Source organism: Rhodnius prolixus, unplaced genomic scaffold (genome assembly GCF_049639745.1).
Source record: "Rhodnius prolixus isolate KJV_2025 unplaced genomic scaffold, Rpr scaffold_4, whole genome shotgun sequence".
Taxonomy (NCBI): domain Eukaryota; kingdom Metazoa; phylum Arthropoda; class Insecta; order Hemiptera; family Reduviidae; genus Rhodnius; species Rhodnius prolixus.
Genome location: NW_027411614.1, coordinates 765422 through 788218, shown reverse-complemented (window position 1 = coordinate 788218; position 22797 = coordinate 765422). Strand labels below are relative to the sequence as shown.

The 22797-nt window shown below is 38.1% G+C and overlaps 1 protein-coding gene across 5 annotated transcripts in view; it reads right to left on the bottom strand.

The window, feature by feature from the left end:
- Nucleotides 1-22797, bottom strand: part of LOC141455902 (uncharacterized) — a 461930-nt gene that overhangs the window by 130557 nt on the left and 308576 nt on the right. For 2 of the 5 annotated variants that reach the window (XM_074131386.1, XM_074131389.1), the window contains exon 3: nucleotides 11551-11593. The exons of 2 other annotated variants lie outside the window; for them this stretch is intronic. In XM_074131386.1, coding sequence (XP_073987487.1) covers nucleotides 11551-11593 — 43 coding nt within the window. Of the gene's footprint in view, nucleotides 1-11550; nucleotides 11594-17074; nucleotides 17170-22797 lie in introns of those variants that run through there. One more of the 5 variants, XM_074131390.1, reaches the window with a different exon arrangement.

Here is a 22797-nt window from a genome sequence, read left to right as displayed (position 1 = left end):
GAGAAATTGATTAGATTGCTCAGTGTGATGAAGACTTGTGAATTCCTAACTGGTAGTGATTGTTGCTAGCCAGTTACAATCTTGAACAAAGACCTATCAGCTATAGGGCTCTTATGGGATTTTTAGGTCAAACATCGTCCATCAAGAGAAGCAGAGAATTTTTTTATGTTGTGGTAATCCAATAACTTGTAGCTAAATTAACGAATAACTGGAAAAAGAGGAAACAGCGGGAGCGACCACAAGGGGCTACTAATGGTGAGGGAAGAGCGGTGTGTTGTTAAAATGGAGGAACGCCCGCAGGGAACAGACCCCTCAGAGAAGGGTATGGCGGTGCAACAAGATAGAGCCTACCAACATAGCCTCTTTCTCAGGATATTAAAATATATATTGAGAAGAATAAAGCCGCGGTTAGAGACAAAGAACACCAGCATATCCTTTATTAGAGAGAGATCGAGAGAGAGCTAGGCTGGATGCTGGACACAAACCACGGTTATTTAATAAGCGTAATATTAATTAAAAAAGCTCCATAAAAGATATTACTTCAATACATAAAGTTTTTCCATTCAAAAAGAATCTATAAATTGTTTTTCGCGCAGCTACCAAACATTCAGAGCGACTTCCGCCGGTACTTCGTGACGAATGCACAAATATTCAAGTCTTGTTCAGTATACCAGAAGCTTCCCAAACAAAGATTGCAGTAACCAGTCCCAAATTCAAACTAATTGTCTCCGAATACCGGCGCAAGCATTTAGGCCCTGAATCCTGAATGTAAAATACATTTTGCTCTAACCAGAAAGCATTATGCGGACATTAATCACAAAAGGGGAAATTAATTTATTAGAGAAAGTGGCGGTAATAAGAGGATAATGTGGAGAGAGAGGGGAATGTGCCGGTATTAGCTTGGGAGGGAATGTGGCCACTGCCACATTGTAGAGGAAGTTGAGACTGCGGGTAACCCGTGGCCAGGAAGTACCGTGATTATCTAGCCGGGAGACAATGGCAAAATCCTGGGTTAAATTAATTACATGGATGTTATTAAGACAATGGTCGTTAATTAATAGTATGTTTATGTAGTAGGTGGAGCAACAACATCCATGGAGGCAATGGGTACTCGCTGAGGAGCCTCTACTGTAACAGCAGCTCCAAGTAACATGGTAATATCTACAGCAAGGTGTAGATCTGGATGATCATCCTATCCATAACTACACAGTCATTAAAGTCACTCACTTAAAATTTTAAGCTTCCAAAATTGGTTACCTTTTCTTGGCTAAAGTTTTGGGTGAACCCGACAATGCTAGTCCATACACCCAGATTGGGTTTTTAAAAAAAGATAAGTACAGATAAGTCTTTTGGTCATGCGGCCTTATCTAGTCGCCAAATTGTACCGGCTGTGGTGAGTCCGATGAGACTGTTGGAGTATTTATTGGTCTTCTTATGCTAACACCAGCGATTTTCAGCGAATGCTTATCCATCAAGCGTTTTTGGTAAAGTAAATGGCAATATTGCTAACTTTGTTGTAGTTGCTGGTCTTGCTCTGTTAGCTGTGTCACTTAGTGAAAATAGACGCACAGTTACAAAATGAAAATGATAGGCTAAAAGGGCTTGAAAATGCTATTAGTACCAAAATGGGAAGTGACACTAAGGTCACTTTGTTGAGGTGGGCCCCGTTTATTCTAAAACTAGGATTTCTCGTCTTCGGAAGGTCAAATGTCTCCCTACCGGAGATTGTAGCATCTGGTAATCTTCACCCCAGAACTTTTTAAGTTTATTCCAGTGCACTGGGCGATTGAGTTGCCGTGTTCCCTAGTGTCCCGTCACTATTTTAGACAGTCATCGCTCAGTTATCGCGGTTAAGAGGGACCAAAACCGGCTGCGATAAATGAAAACCGCGAAGTAGAAGTCACCCTTTCATTTTTAGTGTATGTGTAATATCAATAAGTGTATATGAAACCATTATCATTAGAACATTAAAGAATAGTTTCAAACATTTAAATAAAATATTAATAGTACAAATAGCATACATAAAATAATGTATAAATTATATTAATATGATACGTGTGAGTATAACATACGTAGATATAACTAAAGTGTACATACTGTAAATATGTTTTTAGAACTCTTTTATTTAGATTTTGAATTGTGTGGGCACTTCCCCCGGCCTTCTGCTGGCGTGCGGGCAACTTTCGCGCCATAATTCCTCAATTTTGAATTTTTGAACAATCCGCAATGAACTGAGGCCGCGATAAATGAACCGCTTTAGTAGCGAGGGATGACTGTATTAGCGTCCGGCAACCTTTAGCCGGATTTGTTGTTTTAAAGCCCACGGTATCTCTCATGAGGTAAGGGGTGGACGGGGAGCAATGGGCATTTTGGATTGTCTGCGTTCCTTCCCCTTTCTGGTGGAATCACCCTTCTAATACAATCTAATCTAAGTCTTTTGTCATCTATAGTGTTTTTGGGTCGTCGAAATCCTCTGTTTAGTTCTGCACTTTCAAGTGTTTTGTGGTGGAGATCCAAGGAAGTTTCCGGTCTCAGTAAAGCCCATGGAAGCTGGTGACGATCACTACTTGGTAGAGATTATAGACGACTGGAGGAAGAGTAATGCAACGAAGTATGAAGGTGAAGTTTCGAGACTTAGTTTCATTGTGAGGACGCCTTAAATTAACCAAAAAAAAAGCAAGGTTCGATAAAATTAAATTAATGGAAACTCTAGTCCATTTCCGCCAGCACATTTCCCCCCATTAAACTCTTTTGTAATTAAAAGTTTTCCTCTTCCCGAGGGAGTTTGTAACCAATTTTTATCTAATTACATAATGTTTGTTGGTAAATTCTCCAGGGGTAGTTTTGTTATAATTCACCAGACTGCTCCACCTGTGCTTGTATTATGGGACCCCACACACTTGTAACCTGAACAGAGACGGGTCACCTCCCGCAACTTCAAACCACCACAGATTGCCTAGCTCTTTCTCTGGTTTCAACCAATATCACAAAATAAACATTAGAGGCCATTGTTTTATGCTTACACACATAAAATTACCTGTGTCCGGGGGGGTGCCGGGGCATATATATGTCCTATAAACAATAAATATATACATGTACAATGTGCCCCAGGTTTGTATAGCGCAGACCACGGCCGCTGGTCCCCCACCACCACTCTGCCCATCAAGAATAATTAAACTGTTGAATATGTTCGAAAATTGAACTTTTGAGACTAAGAGTCAGGGTGATGTCGTTCGGGGGCGGTGAACGGTAAAACATTATTTTGAAATCCATAGTCGAATATATATTCGCATAACGGAACACTTACACCATAATTCTTACCCAATATAGTCAATTCGTTTGACGTTATAAAAATTATGGAATGAATCGTCCAATCTAAATTTTGAAAATAAACATATTTTAGAGGTATACAGAGCGGTTTGAAAATAAAATATGTCTTTTTTTAAAATTCGGGAATTTAACACAAAAATTTGCCTTCTTTTCCTGGAAGACATCTTACAGCTCAATGTCCCCGGTGATTGGGCAGTAATGAGAGAACACTGCCCGGAGATTACTGAACATGGAATGGCATGCTAGGAGAAACTCCATAAACCAACTTAAAAAGTAACCTTAAACAAAGTTTGGTTTCAAATTAAGGTTATAGTTTTACAAAAGTGGGATTTGGTGTTCACCGTATCTCCTCAATCTTTTTCTTTTAGGAATAAAACTACAGAGGAAATTAACAGGAGGATTTCTATCAGTTGGAGTAAGTATTGGTCCATGAAGCACATTTTCAAATCTAATTTGAATATAGCAACCTAGAGGAAGGTGCCTGTATAATTACCTGCCTTTCTGTAATGGTCACAGACTTGGTCTATTACTAGAAGAAATGAACAGCAGCTGAGAAGCACGCAGCGAGCTATGGAAAGAAGTGTTCTAAATATTAAAAGGAAAGATAAAGTAAGGAACACCGAGATTCAGAGCAGGACTACAGCTTTCTACAAGTGGTGCAAATCGGCAAAAAAGCTCAAGCGGAGGTGGGCAGGACACGTGTCTCGAGCTAGAAACACCTGGACAGTGTCCATTGGATAAGAAGTGGTATAGAGGTAGGCAGTTCTTAAGATGGGAGAGACGAGATCCAGAAATTCGTTGGATCTAACTGGAGTTCCAGGGCTAGAGACAAAGAGATATGAAGAGAATTGGGAGAGGCCTTTGCCCAGAAATGGGCCTAATTCCGGAAGCAAATTTTTCGTGGTTATTTTATTCCTTGGTTTTATATTTTTGTTCTCGATTTATCTCAATCTTAATGGTTGATTTGTAAGACGGAGATCCCCAGTTCGAATCCCCGCATATAGATAATTTTTTATTTGTTAGAAAAAATGTTAACAGAAAAATACGTTGTTCCGCCCCTTTGCACACTGATCTATCTAAGTTAGTCGGGTCTTTTTTCTAAAACCGATTAAGTATCAAATAAATACAATGATTTATAATGCCAAATAATTTATAAATTATGCAATAATAATCAAATAAATCTGGATTAGAGTTTACAGAAATAGATATTTTATATTGCTAATGAACTTAACGAGCAAGTTACAAGCTGCCAACTGTGTTGGAGATCTATCAGTCGCTTGTTACATTATATATCGTGTAAATAAGCATTTGGCTTTTTGCCGGCCAGACTTCTGGGCACCCTCCACAAGTATGCATTACCATAAATATTAGATTAATTTAGCACCAATACATTTACCAACTTTTATTAATTGTACCATATAATGATAATATTGAATCTTACTAAGAATTGTCAAAGAAATTATCCAGCTCCTTAATTATAACTCCGCATATTTTGGTTACACAGAACTGGAAGTACGTAGTTGATGTAGTATTTAAAAAGGCACTTCAATTAACCAGTACGGTAACCAATGTTCTTCAAATTTGGAATCTCAATAACGCTTTTAAATACTCCTTAAAATTAAATAGTACTTAGAAATGAAAGTATACTAAAATGGCCATACTAAACTTTTGAGGGGTAATTAAAGTTACAATACACTTTTGAGAACCCCAAAAATGAATTTCTGTAATCGGAAACTGTATCAATTTTAAAATGGAGGCATCAAAGTGGGTAAATCAATGTAAGTAAAGTAAAGTAATAATGATGCTGCATCTATGTTAGGATTCCGCAATTGGAGGGCGGCTGCGCAGGAAAGAGACGCCTGGCGGGCACGTCTTAAGGAGGCCAAAACTCTACTTCAGTTGTAGCGCCAGTTAAGAAGAAGAAGAAAGTTAAGTAATGCCTATTTTTTAGGCGGACTTTACGTCCAACTACCAAATTAGGTGTCGTGGACGGAGCCGATTAGCAAACATACTTTACTACAAATTTCTCATATTAACCATTAAACAATATCCAAGGCCTAGACCGGGGAATCGAACCCACTAAACCAACAATACATCTTAGCATTGCGGGTCTAGCCTATAACCGCCTAACATACTTTACTAAAAAGTTCTCATATTAACCATTAAATAAAATCCAAGGCCTAGACCGGGAAATCGAATCCACTAACCAACAATACATCTTAGCATTGCGGGTCTAGCCTATAACCGCTCAGCTATCGTGGCGCCCGGGTAAATCAATGTATCCCTTAACAGAATTTTTAGGTTTTTGGTATATATACATATTTGTTTAAATTTTAGGGGTACAACATCTGAGGCCAATGGTGTACGCAGCTTTTTCCAGCGAAAAACCGGTTTTCGGAAAGAGTTCTTTCGTTACAGACAACAGAAAGTTCTTAGAAGGAAAAAATTTAAGGGCTGGCAAGCTGGATTCGAACTCGGGTTATTTTATATTTATTTTTTTTTGTAACCCTAAATTGAAATCCGTTTAAGTGAATGTCTGAAAGAAGAAGGTGGTGTTTGTGGTAGCGAAACGTTACAATAGACGAGGAGGAGTTGGTGCATACACGGCAAAGTGGCTAGCCCACCCCTTCTGGCCATTCTAAACCACCCGTAGGTGGCACCGATGGAGGTACGTTCACAAAGTTGATTTATTTTATTGGGGAGAATTGGAAGCGTTTGCCTGTCTGTCTGTCTATGTATCAGGGTTCCTCCACTTGCAGCGTTCGGCATTCAGCCATCCTACCCCATGAACAGCAATCGAGGAGTATCTGTGCTGTATGTGACAGTCCCTAGGTCCACGCCTCGATTTATTCCCTTATAGTTCATTATTTACATACAAACGGACCTGAGTACACAGACTTTGCGGTAACTAAAACCTCTTCTACCACCATTGATTCCGGTGTCGTCATTCTACTAACTTACACCTACTTCCTCTTGTTTAGGGGGGAAAAAATTGTTCACTCTCAAAAAATATATTTCTCTCTCTCGCTCTCTGTCTCTCTCTCTCTCTCTCTTACACACACACACACACACACACACAACCATATTATTCCTGTACAGCCAGTACGGTAGCGAAGTCCACCAATCGAGCCAGCCATAATTTGCAGGTGCTCGAAGGGTTATCCAACGCAGTACAGATACTACATTCTACCAGCTCCATTCTAGGCTTACTTTGCCAATGTTTGGTCGGAGAGTCTTCCTCACTCTCTCTCTCTCTCCGCCAATAAACACACTCTGTCTCCACCAAACGGCCCATCAGATACGACGATTTCACCCAAACAAACACGATCTGACACTTAAATCACTTTAAAAAGTCCATTTTCGCCAACTCCACACGGTTACGGGTGGTTGTTTTTTTTACTCCGTCCAAATTAGCTCCCCTTATGCTTGACGTCATTCATAAACTCCCTTTAAACACAGAAAAAAAAAATACAGCCTTTAGTTTCATCTCTCTTTTGATTCGACCGCTTTATTCTCCCGCTACCATTTAAACATCGCCGTTTTCCCGCACATAACAATGTTTTCATAAAATGATTCAAGTTGAACGGTTTTTCCAAATGGAAAGCTGTATCATCAATTTATAAAACTGTATTTGAATTTTTCATACGCTTAATTCTATTTTATTTCATTAAATTCAATTCCATTTAATCCATTAATTGTCATCTGCCCCCCACAAAATTTAAATCAATTTAAAGGAAATTTAATAAAAATAATAAATTCCAGTTAGGGATATTTTAAAATGGAGTGCAAAGGGTTTAAAGGGAATCATTTAAGAAGTAAAATGTTTAAATATCATTTCTTAATTTTTGTTGAACACACTATCGACTATCCCTTACGGCTATTCTGAAAGGTAGTGCGCTATAAGTCTTTGTTAAGTTACGAGGACTTAAAGCAGACGTCACACTTTTTGGGTAAATGAAATATAAAAAAAAATTGACTACAAAACGTTCTACTAAGAGAAGTAGGAATTAAGTATTCCGGTGTTGAGCTAATACAAAATATTAAGTGGCAGATATATAGCGTTTAAATTGAATAATCGATATTGCTTAAATCAATATGGGATATTAGTAATTGATAGTTTGGTGAAGTGTATTGATTTGTAAATTCGATAAGAGAGGGGCAATAAAATAATCGGAAAAACATTAGGTAACAGATAAGTAGAACTGTTGGAATGGAAATTAGAAAGAGTGGGCGGCGCCGGGTATTAAAAAAAAAAGACGAAGGACTCTGCCCCCATCCCCCCACGACGGGGGAAACAATGTGTGCTAAGTGTATAGATATTAGGAAAGTTTTCTGGATCGATGTTTTGTGTAGAGGGGCCGGAGCCCGGAGACTAGTCGTAGTGAAAATTTAATAAGAAAACCTAAGTTTCATTATTAATTCTTTATTATAGCCTGGGACCCAGTTTTTGGGGAAATTGCTAAGTGAGTTGTTTTTACAGTGGTGGGTTGGATGAGGAAAGGGTTAAAAGGAATACAATGCGGAGTTTGGGTGGGGTCCCCTAGCCAAGGGTGATGGAAAGGACGAAGATATTGTAATAATAAAGGGTTTACCAGCGCGAAGGGTACAGCAAAGTGGTGAGCTGCGTCATGCCACCCCCACCTTAGGGGGTGAATCAATCAGGACTAAACTACAACTGTTGGTATTTATATTTGTCTAGTGTTCGCATAGTCTAATCAGCATTACACTTGTGTATTTATGGTCAAACTAGAATCTATTGGACAACTAGTAACTGCCGGGTATCTTGAACCCTCAATACTACTGTGTATTGCGGGACTCATTTCTGCCTACTTTCAGCATTTAATATATTTGTAATTAAAGACGTAAATGGCAATCAAACGTAAATGGCAATCCAAGCAGATGGATTGCTGTCCATGCTTTTTGTAAATATGATTTACTAGTTATAATATGTATATATTAAATAAAAATTAAACACTTAATTATTATTATTATTATTACGTAAATGGCAATCAAACGTAAATTGGAAACCCACCTTGGAGTGGCTTTTTAGCTAAAGATTTGATTGTATTAGTTAGTCTCCAGACCACTTGCTCTTCAAGAGACGTCTAGGATTCTCAAGAAGAATAAAAAGAATACCAGGGGAATATAGTATAGGTGAGAAGGCTGGTGTGGAATTCTTTGTGACTAGAACTTATATCAAATCAAAAATTTTCTTTAAAACCTAACCAATTGAAATATCTCTTTCTTTAAAGTGCTACTTCCGATTTTGGCCGGAACTAACTTTGTGGGCCACTTCTAAACCTCGAGTGCGTAAAATCCCTCACTTGTAAAATAAATAACTAAGGCCTGTACCCTGAGGTTTCAGACTGCTTTGGATTTAGCCATTAATATCACTCCTTTTATACAGGGTGATCCATTTAAAACGCACCAATCGGTAAAAACTTTTTAGGAAGGCGGAATTTCGAAAAAACCCACAAAGTAAACTATATGTTTTTTACGCTCTAGTTTTCAAATTTTCCACCCCCGATGCTGTATCTTCATCTTTGGCGGAGTGACGGCTAAAAACCGGTTTGGGGTTTCATAAGGACCACTGGTTTTGACAATGATTACGAAAACTACATAAAAAACTGTGAAAAATGACGTTAATCCCGCTTTGATATCTCTAATATTAGTTGAGATATTTAAGATCAAAGTTACAATTTTACCTATTCGCGAACGGTTTTCAGTATTAATTTTCCTCCAGAAATACACGTTTTGGGAGGTCCTCTGACTGCGGAAAATGTTATTTTTGACGCTAAGAACAAAAATAATAATAATAATTGAAGATTTTACAGAATGTAGAGTAATGTAATGGTTGTGGGTGAATCAGGATAAATTTGTTTTATCATCAAATAAAAGCAAGACATTCTTACCGTAATCATAGGTCAAGAACTCTTGCATACTGGGTGCATTAAAATGATGTGGTGATTGCTTTTATTTGATGATAAAACAAATTTATCCTGATTCACCCACAACCATTACATTACTCTACATTCTGTAAAATCTTCAAATATTATTATTATTTTTGTTCTTAGCGTCAAAAATAACATTTTTCGCAGCCAGAGGACCTCCCAAAACGTGTATTTCTGGTGGAAAATTAATACTGAAAATTGTGAATAGATAAAATTGTAACTTTGATCTTAAATATCTCAACTAACATTAGGGATATCAAAACAGGATTAACGTCATTTTTCACAGTTCTTTATGTAGTTCTCATTATCATTGTCAAAACCAGTGGTCCTTATAAAACCCCAAACCGGTTTTTAGCCGTAACTCCGCCAAAAATGAAGATACAGCATCGGGGGTGGAAAATTTGAAAACTAGAGCGAAAAAAGCATATAGTTTACTTCGTGGGTTTTTTCGAAATTCCGCTTTCCTAAAAAGTTATTACCGATTGGTGCGTTTTAAATGGATCGCCCTGTATATGTAATTCTACATATTCTTTTTAAAAAACACCCATAGCTCTAAACTTAGAACATATAGCTCAACCCTATTTGGTGGAAATTTGAGAATAAAATCTCACACCAAATACTCATACCAAGACATCACCTTCACAATAATCTCAAATAATAAGAAATTTTGTTTTATAAAAGTATCATTTAGTGTTGGGTAAATGTATAAAAGAGGCTGTTGAAGAAATTAGACTGAGAGTGCGTTGTGCACGTTAAATGAACACGAACAGTAATTAAAGAGGAGACCTGGATAGATGTGTACGCAAGGGGGAGCAGCAGAGAGAAGTAAGGGAGTTCACAGAGATAATGAAGGTGGAATTAAATGGGATACGTTGATTAGTCTTAACTTCCATTTCCCACTCTTTCCTAGCGCTCTCTTCTTAACCTAATTCTCCTTTTATACTTTAATATAAGAAATAAAATATATTATACACATTAACACTTAAATAATTATTACAATAAGTTTTAATTACTCGGTGAAAGTAGAAGAGGGGAAAATGCGTTATTAAAACTTAAAATCTAATATAAGTTTTATTTTTTCTATTGCACTATTTGGAGGAGCAGTTTTGTAAGTTTCACCTTAATTCTGTGTGTGCCGCTGTGAGGAGCTAGTGTAGCTATAACATACGCTGAATTAGAAGTTTTGTGTATATCTGTAGCAATGAGGAGGCTGTAATCTAGCCGGATTTTTTAGTGTTGTGAATGTTCCTTCTATTTCCTGCTAGCAGGATTTAGTGTTCCATTTTCCGGTAGCCACAGCTTGCTCATATTCTTCTCAATTAGCTGGAGAATTTAAGAAATATCTTGCGGGCCCATGTGGTTAACCCATTGTGGAGTTATTGATGTTTCAACAATTCCAGGTTTTTTATTCAAACGGCAAAATTTAATCAAAATCTTTTTAATCCAAAATAATATTAGATCTGGTACGCTACCTTGTTGGGCTCTTCATAGACAAACGTCTCACTTGGAGTCCCACACACAAGACTTAAGAGACAAGCAATAACAAAACGTTGCGAAACTTCTTTATAGACTACTTGGACGACGCTCCTAATTGCCCATAGAACAGAAACGTTTAATACACAATATTATCCTCAAACCTATGTGGGCTTACGGACTAGAGCTGTAGGTTTCGAACTAACCTACAAACATACGGACGGAACTGGACATTTCAGTCAAAACTACTTCCGACAGATAGAGTTGACATCCCATTCGTATAATCAACTCGCCAAGACAAAATATCACGAGTTCCATACTGCTCTCTCTACTTGCTCTAATCCTCTCGCAATCAAAACTATTTCCGACAGATAGTTGACGCTCCTTTCTACGTCACTAACATCACTCTTCACAACGACCTCAACATCAGATTCGTACAACAATTCGCCAAGATCTCTCTACTTGCTCTGGTCTCTTCGTTCAGTCCCTCGCCTCCTCTGACATCCCTATCACGACCCCATGCTGATGAAACGCCAATAGCCCTGGGACTTCCTTGACAAAAAAAAAAAAAACACGCCAAATTGCAACACTGATCATCTTTTTTATGCTATCATGATTATGACATTTTTCTTTCAAATCTGATTCCGCTCGCCATTATTTGTTTGGAAACTCAAATGAGCCCGTGTGATACAAGAAAGGTTGAGAACTCCTGCTGTTGGGTAATAGAAAGTAAGAAAAGGAATGCATGGAAAATGTATAAATATTAATAAATAACAAAAAATAATGTTATACGCACTTGTCTTAGTCGAACCATTAACAGAACTAGAACTGGAGCATACCTGAAACATAAATAAGTTATTTGAGCTCGTTTTTATTAGAAGTTCTTAAAGACAGTGTAAGGTAACTTGCTTTGAGAATATATTATCTGAGCTTTAACTAGAGAAACTTTATGACAGTAATTCCGTCTGATGGTACATGGAATAATGAACTCTTAATTTCAAATGATGCTGAGGCCAGTAGCGGGAATAAATCATCAGTAAGAGCTAAACATTCTTGAAAATTAGGCAGTCTGTTTAGACTGGCGGACGAGCCGGTAATAAGAAAGGGCCCTTAGTGAAACCAGACGTTAATAATGGAACGGAGGTCCATTCTGGTAGCGCACACTCTAAGTTCATTAGTAGGAGGGACCTCGTGGGCGCATGAAGAAGAAGAAGTTACGGAAATGACAGGGTCGCTGGGAATGTTCCAAGTTCTTGAGGTTTACTAGCGCCCTGATAATGCCATGGACGGAAGGGACTAGGGCATTAGCATCACACCGCAAATCACTAATGCACTGATGAACTGCAGCCTAGAAATTATCTGCTAACTTGTGGCCAGCATCAGGTCGTCTTTCTCTATCTCCCTTAGAGTTCGACAACTGGTCCTTCTGTGTGTTCCATAGACTCTCTCTTAGTCTCTCTCCACTTAATCTACTAGAGGAAGTAAAACCACTGGAAATTGTTAATATTAATGATAAGTCCCACAGTATTATCTATTTTACAACTGTTCCTGTAAAGTCTAACTCTTTCACAGAATACTAAAACCTTCCGCGGCTGTTCAGCTAGGCATAAATTATGTTTTATTAATTTTAATTGAAATTGTTTCCAGATCGTACATTACGTAAGTATGATTATTTGCTCTTCCTCTCCCAAGAGGAAGTGTTGCAATCGAGCGGATTAGAGAGGAGCGGATACATGTTTGAAGTCATCTAAGTAACAAAAAACTGTTTTTAAAAACATCGATAATTGCCAGTTGATCACTAGAATATTTATATTAATTAAAACGTCAATATCTGAAGCCATAGGAGCTCTCCGTGTACTACGTGGTCTCCGGACAGTGTATTCTCCTTACAGACAACGCTGTTCATCACCAGAGAGCGATCTTGTAAGAGTCTCTAAGGGTAATCTGAAGAGACATGTTCTCGTGGTGATTGAGAAGGTGGCGTAACTCTTCTCGAGGGGTAAAACAGCCATCCTCCTCCCACACAATAGGTCATAGGGACTCTACCCATCATCATTGCAATACCTCGACCACCACGAAATCTTTCCTCAACTCTGGTGAGCCTGGAGGAAACAGAACTCCAGCGGGCTGACTCACGATCCCGTGGTACCATTATGTAGAGAGACTATGTCTCCCTACTTAAGGCCAAGAATGGTCACTGGCCCAGTCATGGATTCTATGACTTACGGTTTCTAGGCACCCTCCTGGTGTCAGCTTGGACTTACACCATTCCCGGTATTCCGTACGGCGCCCCTATTAGTCGCCTCTTACTACAGGTAGGGGATACCTTGGGACTATTCTTACCCGGCCATAAACGGAGAATCTGAAGAGAGAGCAGTACTCGAATCAGGGAACTCCTCTAGGGAGCCCAAAGAACTAACTTCTTCGCTAAATACTACCAAACTCTGCCAAAAAAAGTAACCTCCTAGTTTCTATTTCGAAGCGTTTCCTTGAATATATGCCTTCTATAAATATAAAAACTTAGTGATAATGAACCGGACAACTTCATCTAAAAGATGGTAGACCGCTGTTTCCACGACAATTCTACATGGAACTGTCGCCCTTCCTTTTGCGTAAACAACCAGCTAACCGAGCTCTATGCATTTATGTATATGAAGATAAATATTTCCTGAAGGGCAATATCATATTTTTTAATCTTAAAATGATTAAATTTGTGATTTTATAAAAGTGACTTTAGATTTAAAGTAAAAATAAACAAAATGGTCGAAACTTTTAGAATAAAATAGAACAAAAAATAAATTACTTCGACTGCCTTTATTCGGTAGGACTAGTTTTTGTACTTACCTCTAAGCTATGGTAGCTGGAGACTAAAAACGACTTAAAAATTCAAGCAACGTCAAAGCGTGGTGAAAAAAAAAAAAAATTGTAATCTCATCTAAAAATCAAAGAATGAGTGGACAACAATTTAGTAATAAGGACAAGAAAAAAAAAAAAAAGAAAGCTAAGAAGAATATTACGAAGAGGAAAGAATGTAAATAAAATCTTTGATTGATGAAGACACATCGGTTTTTAGTTAGTTTATTTCTTTAATGAAAGACTTGCCTGAGAGTAGGCCTAGATGACCGCAGGGGGCTACCTTGGTTAACCTAACTATACTTTATGGTTGCATTATCATAAACTATCCCGCAGGTCCTTCTTCCTCTAAGAAATTTCTATTTACGTATTCTACTAGCCGGGCCTCCGATGTCTTGGTCGAATAATATCCACCACCAGACGCAGAAACGGAAGCTGAATGCTAGATTATGAATTTAAGATTTAATATTAATTTCTTTTTATTAACAAAGAAGTCAAAAAGAAAACATCTTGGGGTATTAATTGGAGATTGATTCCGATTAAAAGAAAGAGCTAAGGTACTGGCTGAACTTTAGAGTTAAGAATATAATCTCCACAGTCACAAGGGTAACCAACGCAACAGGATGTGTTAGGCGTTCCTATAGGAGCTGTAAGTTACCTCCTAGCAATAGAGGTTAAGAGATTAAGATTCTGATAGGGCGGTCCTTAAGGCCTACGCCCCTGCGACCCCTTTGAATGCTCCCCCACACTCCGTTTAATCAGACTCTCAGTTCTGGAGAGCGACTCTTGAGTAAAGCTCACAGGCCTTGGTTTTTTTCCTCCCCGAGAAGTAACATCCTTAGCCAGACACAAACCATGTAGTGTCCTCCTCCTCCTCTTCCTGGCAGAACCTACAAAGGCTGTCTCATCTGCCAGGCCCATGCAATGCATGTGTTTTCTGAGCCTGCAGTGACCGGTTATTTAGGTCTACAATTATCCTTATAGCCACACGCGGCCTTGACGGATTAATTCTGCAGTCAGCCTTGGCGTGATAGCCCGTTATGAACTCCTTCCACCTGTCTCTACCCTATTTCACGCACCTGGAACTGCAAGCCCAACAGACTAATCTCCTTCCTACTGTTTATTTTTGAAGGATTTCGCAGGTTCTTCAACCATTGCTTTTAACTTTTTGCTGCACAGCTTTGGTGTATACACTTTTTTATTCGTTCATTGTTTTCCCAAGAAAACTGTTCGTGGTATGCCCACTTCCCTTGTGCCTAGGACCAGTTCTGGACTAATGATTGATTGGTTCATCTTCTGTGCGCCATCATTCCACGTGGCAGCTATCCCACGTCTGCTTGAGCTGCACCAAGTCTCTTTGGATTGTATCCAAGAAATGGTGTAGATTTTAGAAGCTGTGAAAGCTTTCAAGGTTATCCGATGAGATAAGAACTTACTTTCTTTGACTGAAGAGAATAAACAAAATGGTCATCTCATCTTAAGACTAGAGAACATCAAAACGTGAATTGAAACTCCAATAAAAAACTTTGTCAACATCTACGCAAAAATAGCCTACAATGCAATACTGTTCATGCAAATATTTAATAGAATTAGAAGAAAACTGATCTAAATTTAAGATTAACAAACTAAGAAGAGAGTATAATCAAGAGATTGAGATAAATAAGATTGTGAGATAACCGCTAGTTGTTAATTAAAACCTTTTACCATCATTAATAATGATTTAATGCTTACAAGAGAACATTATCTACAGAGCGTTAATTAAAAGCACGAATAAAAAGTGAAAAAGAAAAAATATAATCAAAACCAGAGATAATATTTTAATTGAAACAAATTACTAGTTAAATAATTGCTATATTTTGAATGATGAATGAAATAGTTGAATTTAAGCGCTGATAATACTGCAAGCCTTGCAACTTAAACCATATGGATCTTATCTTGCAGGCAAAACCATAATGAAGGATTAACTATCTGACACCATTAGAGGTAATCTGATATGCGAAGTGATATACAGTTGTGTGAGTGGCTGGAAAGGTAAGAATGGCTTAGTGGCTACACAGTGTAGACCACCCTAGGCATAGAGGTACCCAACAATAACCAGAATGAGGGTACTATATACAGCGCGGCTTGTGAAGGGCACAGAGCTTACGGTAGCTGTCTCTGTAATTAGGGTGCCCATTGTGCTTTCATCTCACATCAATCATACTGACTTCCTTCTACTCGTACAATAAAACATGCATCACTTTATAGGTAAGCATCAAGTCTTACCATCATCCAAAGGTAAGCGTAGCAGTGTGGATCGTAACTTAATAAAATCTTACTGTATGGAAGCTTCTACGCACAGCCCTGCGCGTCTCCAACTACTCAGGGGCGGTTCATAGGCTAATCGAAAAATTCAGGCAAACGGAAGTATAGGATAAACAAAGGATATCATTTAAGCATGGTCTTAATTTACGTAAAGAAAAGTAATGCCTATTTTTTCAGGCGGGCTTTACGGCCAACTACCAAATTAGGTGTCGTAGACGGAGGCTGTTAGCAAATATACTTTACTACAAAGTTCTCATATTAACCATTAAATAAAATCCAAGGCCTAGACCCGGGGGAATCGAACCCACTAAACCAACAATACATCTTGGCATTGCGGGTCTAATCTCTAACCGCCTAACGTGCTTTACTATAAATTTTTCATTTTAACCATTAAATAAAATCCAAGGCCTAGACCCCGGGAATCGAATCCACTAAACCAACAATACACCTTAGCATTGCGGGTCTAGTCTCTTGGCCGCTCGGCTACCGTGGCGCTTTGCTTCTTTTTATTTTATAATTTAAGGCATCTGAGCTTTATTCAGTGCACTGCTGTGGCCTACAGTATTCTCTTGCGTTGCAGACAACTCTTATGTCCTTCACCGGACAGTGAGTTGTAAGAAGCTTCTAGGAGAAGAGAAAATCTAAGGGCTCAGAAGCTGTATTCGAACCTCGGATCCTCGCTTGGGACGCTTACTACTGAGCTACTTCCCTCTCTTGTTTTCTTTTTCAGGGAACAGTCATGTTTAAAAACAGTACTAGAAAATCTGTGAAATCAGATTAACTAATGGAAAATCAGGGTAGAAATCAACACAGAACTTAGCGTGCACTGATTCTCACGCGGAGGTCCCGGGTTCGAACTCAGATGTTGGCCCTTAGATTTTCTCTTCCTAGGAGCGTCTTACAGCTCATTGTCTGGTGAAGGACAGTGTACCAAGGGGCTGTGCACTGTAAAAAGCTCCGGGGTCCAATGTCCTCAGTTGCTGACATCCCTTAAATTAAATAAATAAATGCATTATACTAAGTGCTAATGCACACTTAATGTTGCAATGCAAAAGGGCAAACATACAGGCAATAAGTATTTACAAAAGATAAAAATAAAGAAGAACTACTTAAAGCAATGTAAGGAATAGAAAAAAAAGAAAAAAGTATAATCAATTACTAACTGTTGAGGAATGAAAAAGCAACGGTTTCTCGTCTGAAGTGTTGTATAAAAAGGTACACCATCCCACCATCTTGAGGCGACGTCCAAGTTGACACTGAGAATTCTAAGATAGCATCAAGATTCTTTGGAGGGGGGCCCTTGATTAACTATTGTCCCAGAACACATAATTCATTGTTGTCCCACCAGGTTTAACAATATATATATACACTGTTGTGTAAACTACAAGTAAGGGGTTACAATCTTTCACACACACTCCTAAACACATTTACTTGTACAATTTCTAACTTTGCCTCACTTCTTAAGTTTATATTACAGATGGAGGGGGGAGGTAACATTTATATCATGTGATGCGGTGCGCCATTTAATTCCTATTCTTAACGGCCATACTAAACTATGATAGAAATGGCCGGAGACATAGAAACTATATTATATTAGTTTTATGGGCGTTTTGACCTTTGTACCTGCTCCACGTACCAAAAAGATAGATAACATCGGTTAATTTTATATGATTAATCAGTGAAGTCGGTATCTACTCGGAGAAATGTCATGTTAGTGAAATAAAAGGTAAAAGATCCAGCTGAGATGTTTGTGAATGTGTTCGTGGAGAAGAGAGAGAGAGGTTACAAGCGGCCAGGTTGAGGTACTAAACAGAACGTGCGCATTTAACTATTTATAATCCAGACTGGACTTTTTTTCCCCTTTTTCCTTTTTTTTTTTAACCGAGTGTTGTAAATCATCCCAAACTGTAAATGTTCAAAATTTTTAGCCGTACAATTTATTATTCACAGAAAGTCTAACAGACTTTTATTGTACAAGTGTGGGGAAGTTAAGTTTTCAATCACCTTAATTTGGATTTTGGACACACGGCTGAACAAGAAAGTGTGGCTCACTTTTCTCAAGTGAGTATCTGGAATCGCATAAACTGTAGACTTCCGGTTTTTCGACTATCATCCATCACTAGAGAGGGGTTTAGTATCTTTGGAACAGAGTATGCAACTTCAATTGTGTTTTCGTCTCTTCATTTCCGTTCTGGAGTCAGCATAGGTAGTATGATATGAAACCACAATTAAAGTAGAATCCTCCACGTCTTTGATGATGAATCCGTAAACGTTCAGGATTACGGTAAACATGAGTGCAACGACGAATAAAATCAGCTGTACTTATAAATTCCTTAACCGGCTGTATTATGCATGCTGAAGATCAAGTTGTTGTTATAAAGTTATTAGATTTTAAGTAAGTTATCTCTTTCTTTTTCTAAGACGCCACGATAGCCGAGCGGTTATAGGCTAGACCCGCAATGCTAAGGTGTATTGTTGGTTTAGTGGGTTCGATTTTTGGAGTCTAGGCCTTGGATTTTATTTGATGGTTAATATGAGAAATTTATAGTAAAGTATGTTTGCTAGTCGCCTCCGTGCACGACACCTAATTTGGTGGTTGGATGTAAAGCCGGCCTTAAAAAGTAGGCATTACTTTCCTTTACTTTTCTCCAATTGAATTAATTTAGGAGGATTTTAATGAAATTACATAATCGCATCTTGAAGTTAGCAATTAGAACAAGTATGTAAGGAGGTTATTACGGAACAAGGGAGTCTACCTACCTACCTCCGTGGCTCAACAACCCTTAGTGGGTCCTGGCCTCCTCTCATCCCAAACAAGGGAGTCTAATAGTTTAAAATAATATCTAAAAATTATTAGTACAGCTCTATGAGATGCAGCATCCATCGATTTCAAACCAATATTCATAAAACTTCCCTCATATCTAGACCGAATCCTCTAACTCTGTACCTCCCTCAAATCTCTTATCTCCTAACTTAGCGCTTATCTCCTAGGTTGATTGCTGTAAAAGATTTGCCTATCTGTATAGCAAGAACTATCAATTGCCATTCCTAGGATCATCCAGGATAGCCGTCATTCACTCCCACTCTCACGTGCCTCTGTTCACCATTCCTTGTCATTCCAACTCTTTTATTGCATTACAGTCGTCAAAATAAACGGTGATACAAAAAAAAATATTAAGCGAAATACTAGGCGAGTTTGGAGGTAACGCCCTCGTATGAGAGTACACACCAAATTGCTTTTCCTTCAACATGAAGAATTTTCTATATTCAAATAAGTTTACTTAAATTTTACCACAGAACTATAATATTAATACTGTGGGGAAAAATTAGAACAGGATTCAAAGGATTCAAAAGAAAGTCTCGGCTAATTTTCTCGGTCCAACAATTCCTTGAGGATTATATTACCTCAATCTTCCAAAAGTCGTTATAACGGTTCTCTTGACTGAAAATATGAAATAACTGACCTAAATACTATAAATAACAACTTCAAAAAATAGTTCTTTTAATTAACTCAACTAACTCTGTACTCTGAAAAAAAAATATCTAATTAAATAATATCATTATTCTGTAAGATATTTATATGAAAGGAAAGAAGTTGGCATGAAATTGGTTTTATAGCTATAATAGGAAGAAACTTATTAAAAGTGGAATTAATTGGAAAAAAAAGATAATAATGAAAATAACCGCAAAAATGTTTTGACCCGCTCCACATTAATTGAAATACAAACCGATCAAATTAAAACTTGATTCAGGTTAGGATACAATCAGAAAATTAATTACAATTCTTCTTATATGATTCCATTTTTATTATTTTTTTAATTAAATCGGGAATTGGTTATTTCTTAATTGTTTGCTTTTTAATTTCGCACATCATGAATAAATCAGTTCTGAGCGTGATGGTAGGTGTGTTTTTTTAACTATTTTAATAGCTCTATTATACGAGTAAGACCATCTTGAACGATCTTGAAAGGAAGCGGGATTGATTGCCACTATTGGAGACATTGCTGCACTAAATCACAACCAATCTTTACAACAATTCAGCATGATTTCAAAGCTTTGGCTACCAATGACAGTCGATTGGCCATGAACTTCAGGGCTAAATCCAAGGTTTGATGTCTTGATATGCTAGCCCGTGGTCTTTTAGGTGGACCTGTTAATTAAGAAATTAAGTCCATAAGCTGAATTCTTGGACTGTTTGTCTTCATTCTGTCCTCCATCTCCTTTATCGTACGCACTATGGCCACGGAAATGGAAAACAATTGATGATGGATTTTCTTACCTGGAAATCTTCTAGTTTAAAGGAACAATCACTCGTATAGGTTAGGATCCAGACGTGATTCAGCATCGGATCGTATTGTTCCGGGGCTCTTAAAGTGAGAAGTAAAACGCCTTTCTAAATTAATTTCGTTTCAACCTATGCATTCTAGTTTTCTTCCTTTTTTGGTACTCGCTTAGTAACGACGAACCCTGTCAGATATTACGTTCTATTCCAATGGACTGTGCTGGTACAGTAATGAACTTGCCAGGACGGAAGTGTTTAAACTTCTTCCGGGTAATGAGGCTCGGACTTGAATCCTTCTGGACGCTTCTTAAACTTTGGTCTGCCTCTGCATTGCGGAAAAATTGAATGAACGAGGAAAATAAGTTTTTAATAGGACGGCCCTTAAGGCCTACGCCACTGCGACCCCCCATGGATCTATTGTGGTTCTCCTACTCTAGAGCTCGCCCTCCAGACCCGTCCTTTTAATCATACTCTTAATTTTGGAGAGCGACTCTTGGGTAAAGCTCACAGGCCTTGGTTTTTCCTCCCCGAGAAGTAACATCCTTAGCCACACGAGCCACTCACACTAACACAACACCAGTGCAGTGCCGTTTCCTCCTCCTCTTCCTGACAGAACCTACAGAGACTATCATCTGCCAGGCCCATGCGATGCATGTGTTTTCTGAGCCTGCAGTGACCAGTTAATTAGGCCTACAATTATTCTTATAGCCCCACGGCCTTGACGGATTAATTCTGCAGTCAGCCTCGGCCGAATAGCCCGTTAAGAACTCCTTCGCCAGTCTCTGCCCTGTGGTGGCAAGCCACCACTCCTGAGACCTAGTCTGCACCCATATTTTAATGGTCGCAGTCTTAAGACTTTTGGAGACCCCAAAATAGGGCTCCTGGCCAATAAATCTGCCGCTTCGTTTCGCTTGTGTCCTGAATGACCAGGAACCCAATGAGGAAAATAGATAAACAGCACTGCAATCAGTGCTGGAGACTTGGTCTCCAGTTTAGCCAATATAAACACTAACATTTCAATTCCAATGCAATCAATATTAGGCCCAAACAACAGGTAGAGTAATTAGTAAATGAGTTATATTTGGGTACTTGCAATAAAGTGCCAATTTTGTTGTGAAATTGTATGAACCTAGTAATTAGACGGAGAATGCATAATAGTCTGACTTAGGGTCTAATAATGTCAACTCTAATCACAGAGCGTCTAGCGTACAGTCTAACATTACCTGTGTATAACTATTGCGGGCCATATTATATTAAACTGTCTTGGTTGTTAATAGAGGGGAAGTTTTAACACCCCCAAATTTATCGATTGTTCTCATTTCAACCTTTTAATACAAATCACTTTCTTATCGATTTCCAAATGCGTATATATAGCAAGAACTCTAAATGGGAATATTCAGCGAATAAATTAAATCTTTTAGCAAAGGAATAAATAGAACAGTTCCTCCATGTTCGGTAGAACAGTCGTCTAAGGAAGCGATTCACGCGGAAAATATTGGAATTAATAGTAATAGATCCGCACGTAAGCAATGAGTGTTTACTGTTTAAAGAGAATCAATGAAGCCGGACATGTGCATATATTTCTTTAATTCCTAAAAATGGACCAAATTGATTCAGAAATATGAGACTCCGGTTGAACCGATTCTGATTCAAAATTTGATTGCGATTCGTTCAGTAGCACCAGACGAAATATCCCACTTTATGTGTGCTTGCTACAAACATAATGTAATGTGTAATATGTACTCCTCGGGACTTATAATTGATTTTTATTTATTTTATGGTGCATCTGAGATTATTGGCGCCCAGAGCTTTTTTTTTTTTGCCAGTGCAGTTTTAGTCTCCGAATAGTGGTTATAGATAGCACTGTCCCAACACCGGAAGCTCCTAGGAAGAGAAAATCTGTGGGCCGGAAGGGAGCTCCACGTTGGAATCCAGTAACCACTGAGCTGATTTCATCCCTTTTAACAAATAAAAACTAGCCTCACGCGGGATTCGAACTCCCAAAAAACAAATTGGAACTTCATAAAACCACTACGCTAACACCCGAGTTTGGTTAATGATTAATCAAATTATTAACAATAATATTACAGTAATAAATTAATTTGATGGCAAAACAGTATTAGCGTAATAAAACAATATCCTTATAATCACAACAATAATAAACAAGATGAACAACATACGTCCGAGTAAGATAAGCTGTGAATAATAGTGCGCATATACAATATATATGTATATAATAAGGGAGAGTGAGACAGAGATATTGGTGGCTATATAAGCTCTATGAGACTACGGTCGGTAATCTATTGTTAACTTAGCCACCTACCCTCGGCGATATACCACCCAGCCCAGCTTCACACACGTAGTTATCAGCCAATTATGTGGAATAACAGACAAACCGTTCAAAGCTTAATATCTTCTACTAAATGTTAATTATCTACGATCTAAGCCAATTTCTCTTATATTAATTCATTTAAGCGATTTTTAATTAATTGATAATTCAAGCGGAAATAGTTTAAATTAATATTCATTACAATAATATAACCGTACCAAGAAATAAAAATAAGAATTACTTAAGTTTATTACTAAATAATTACAAAACCCTTG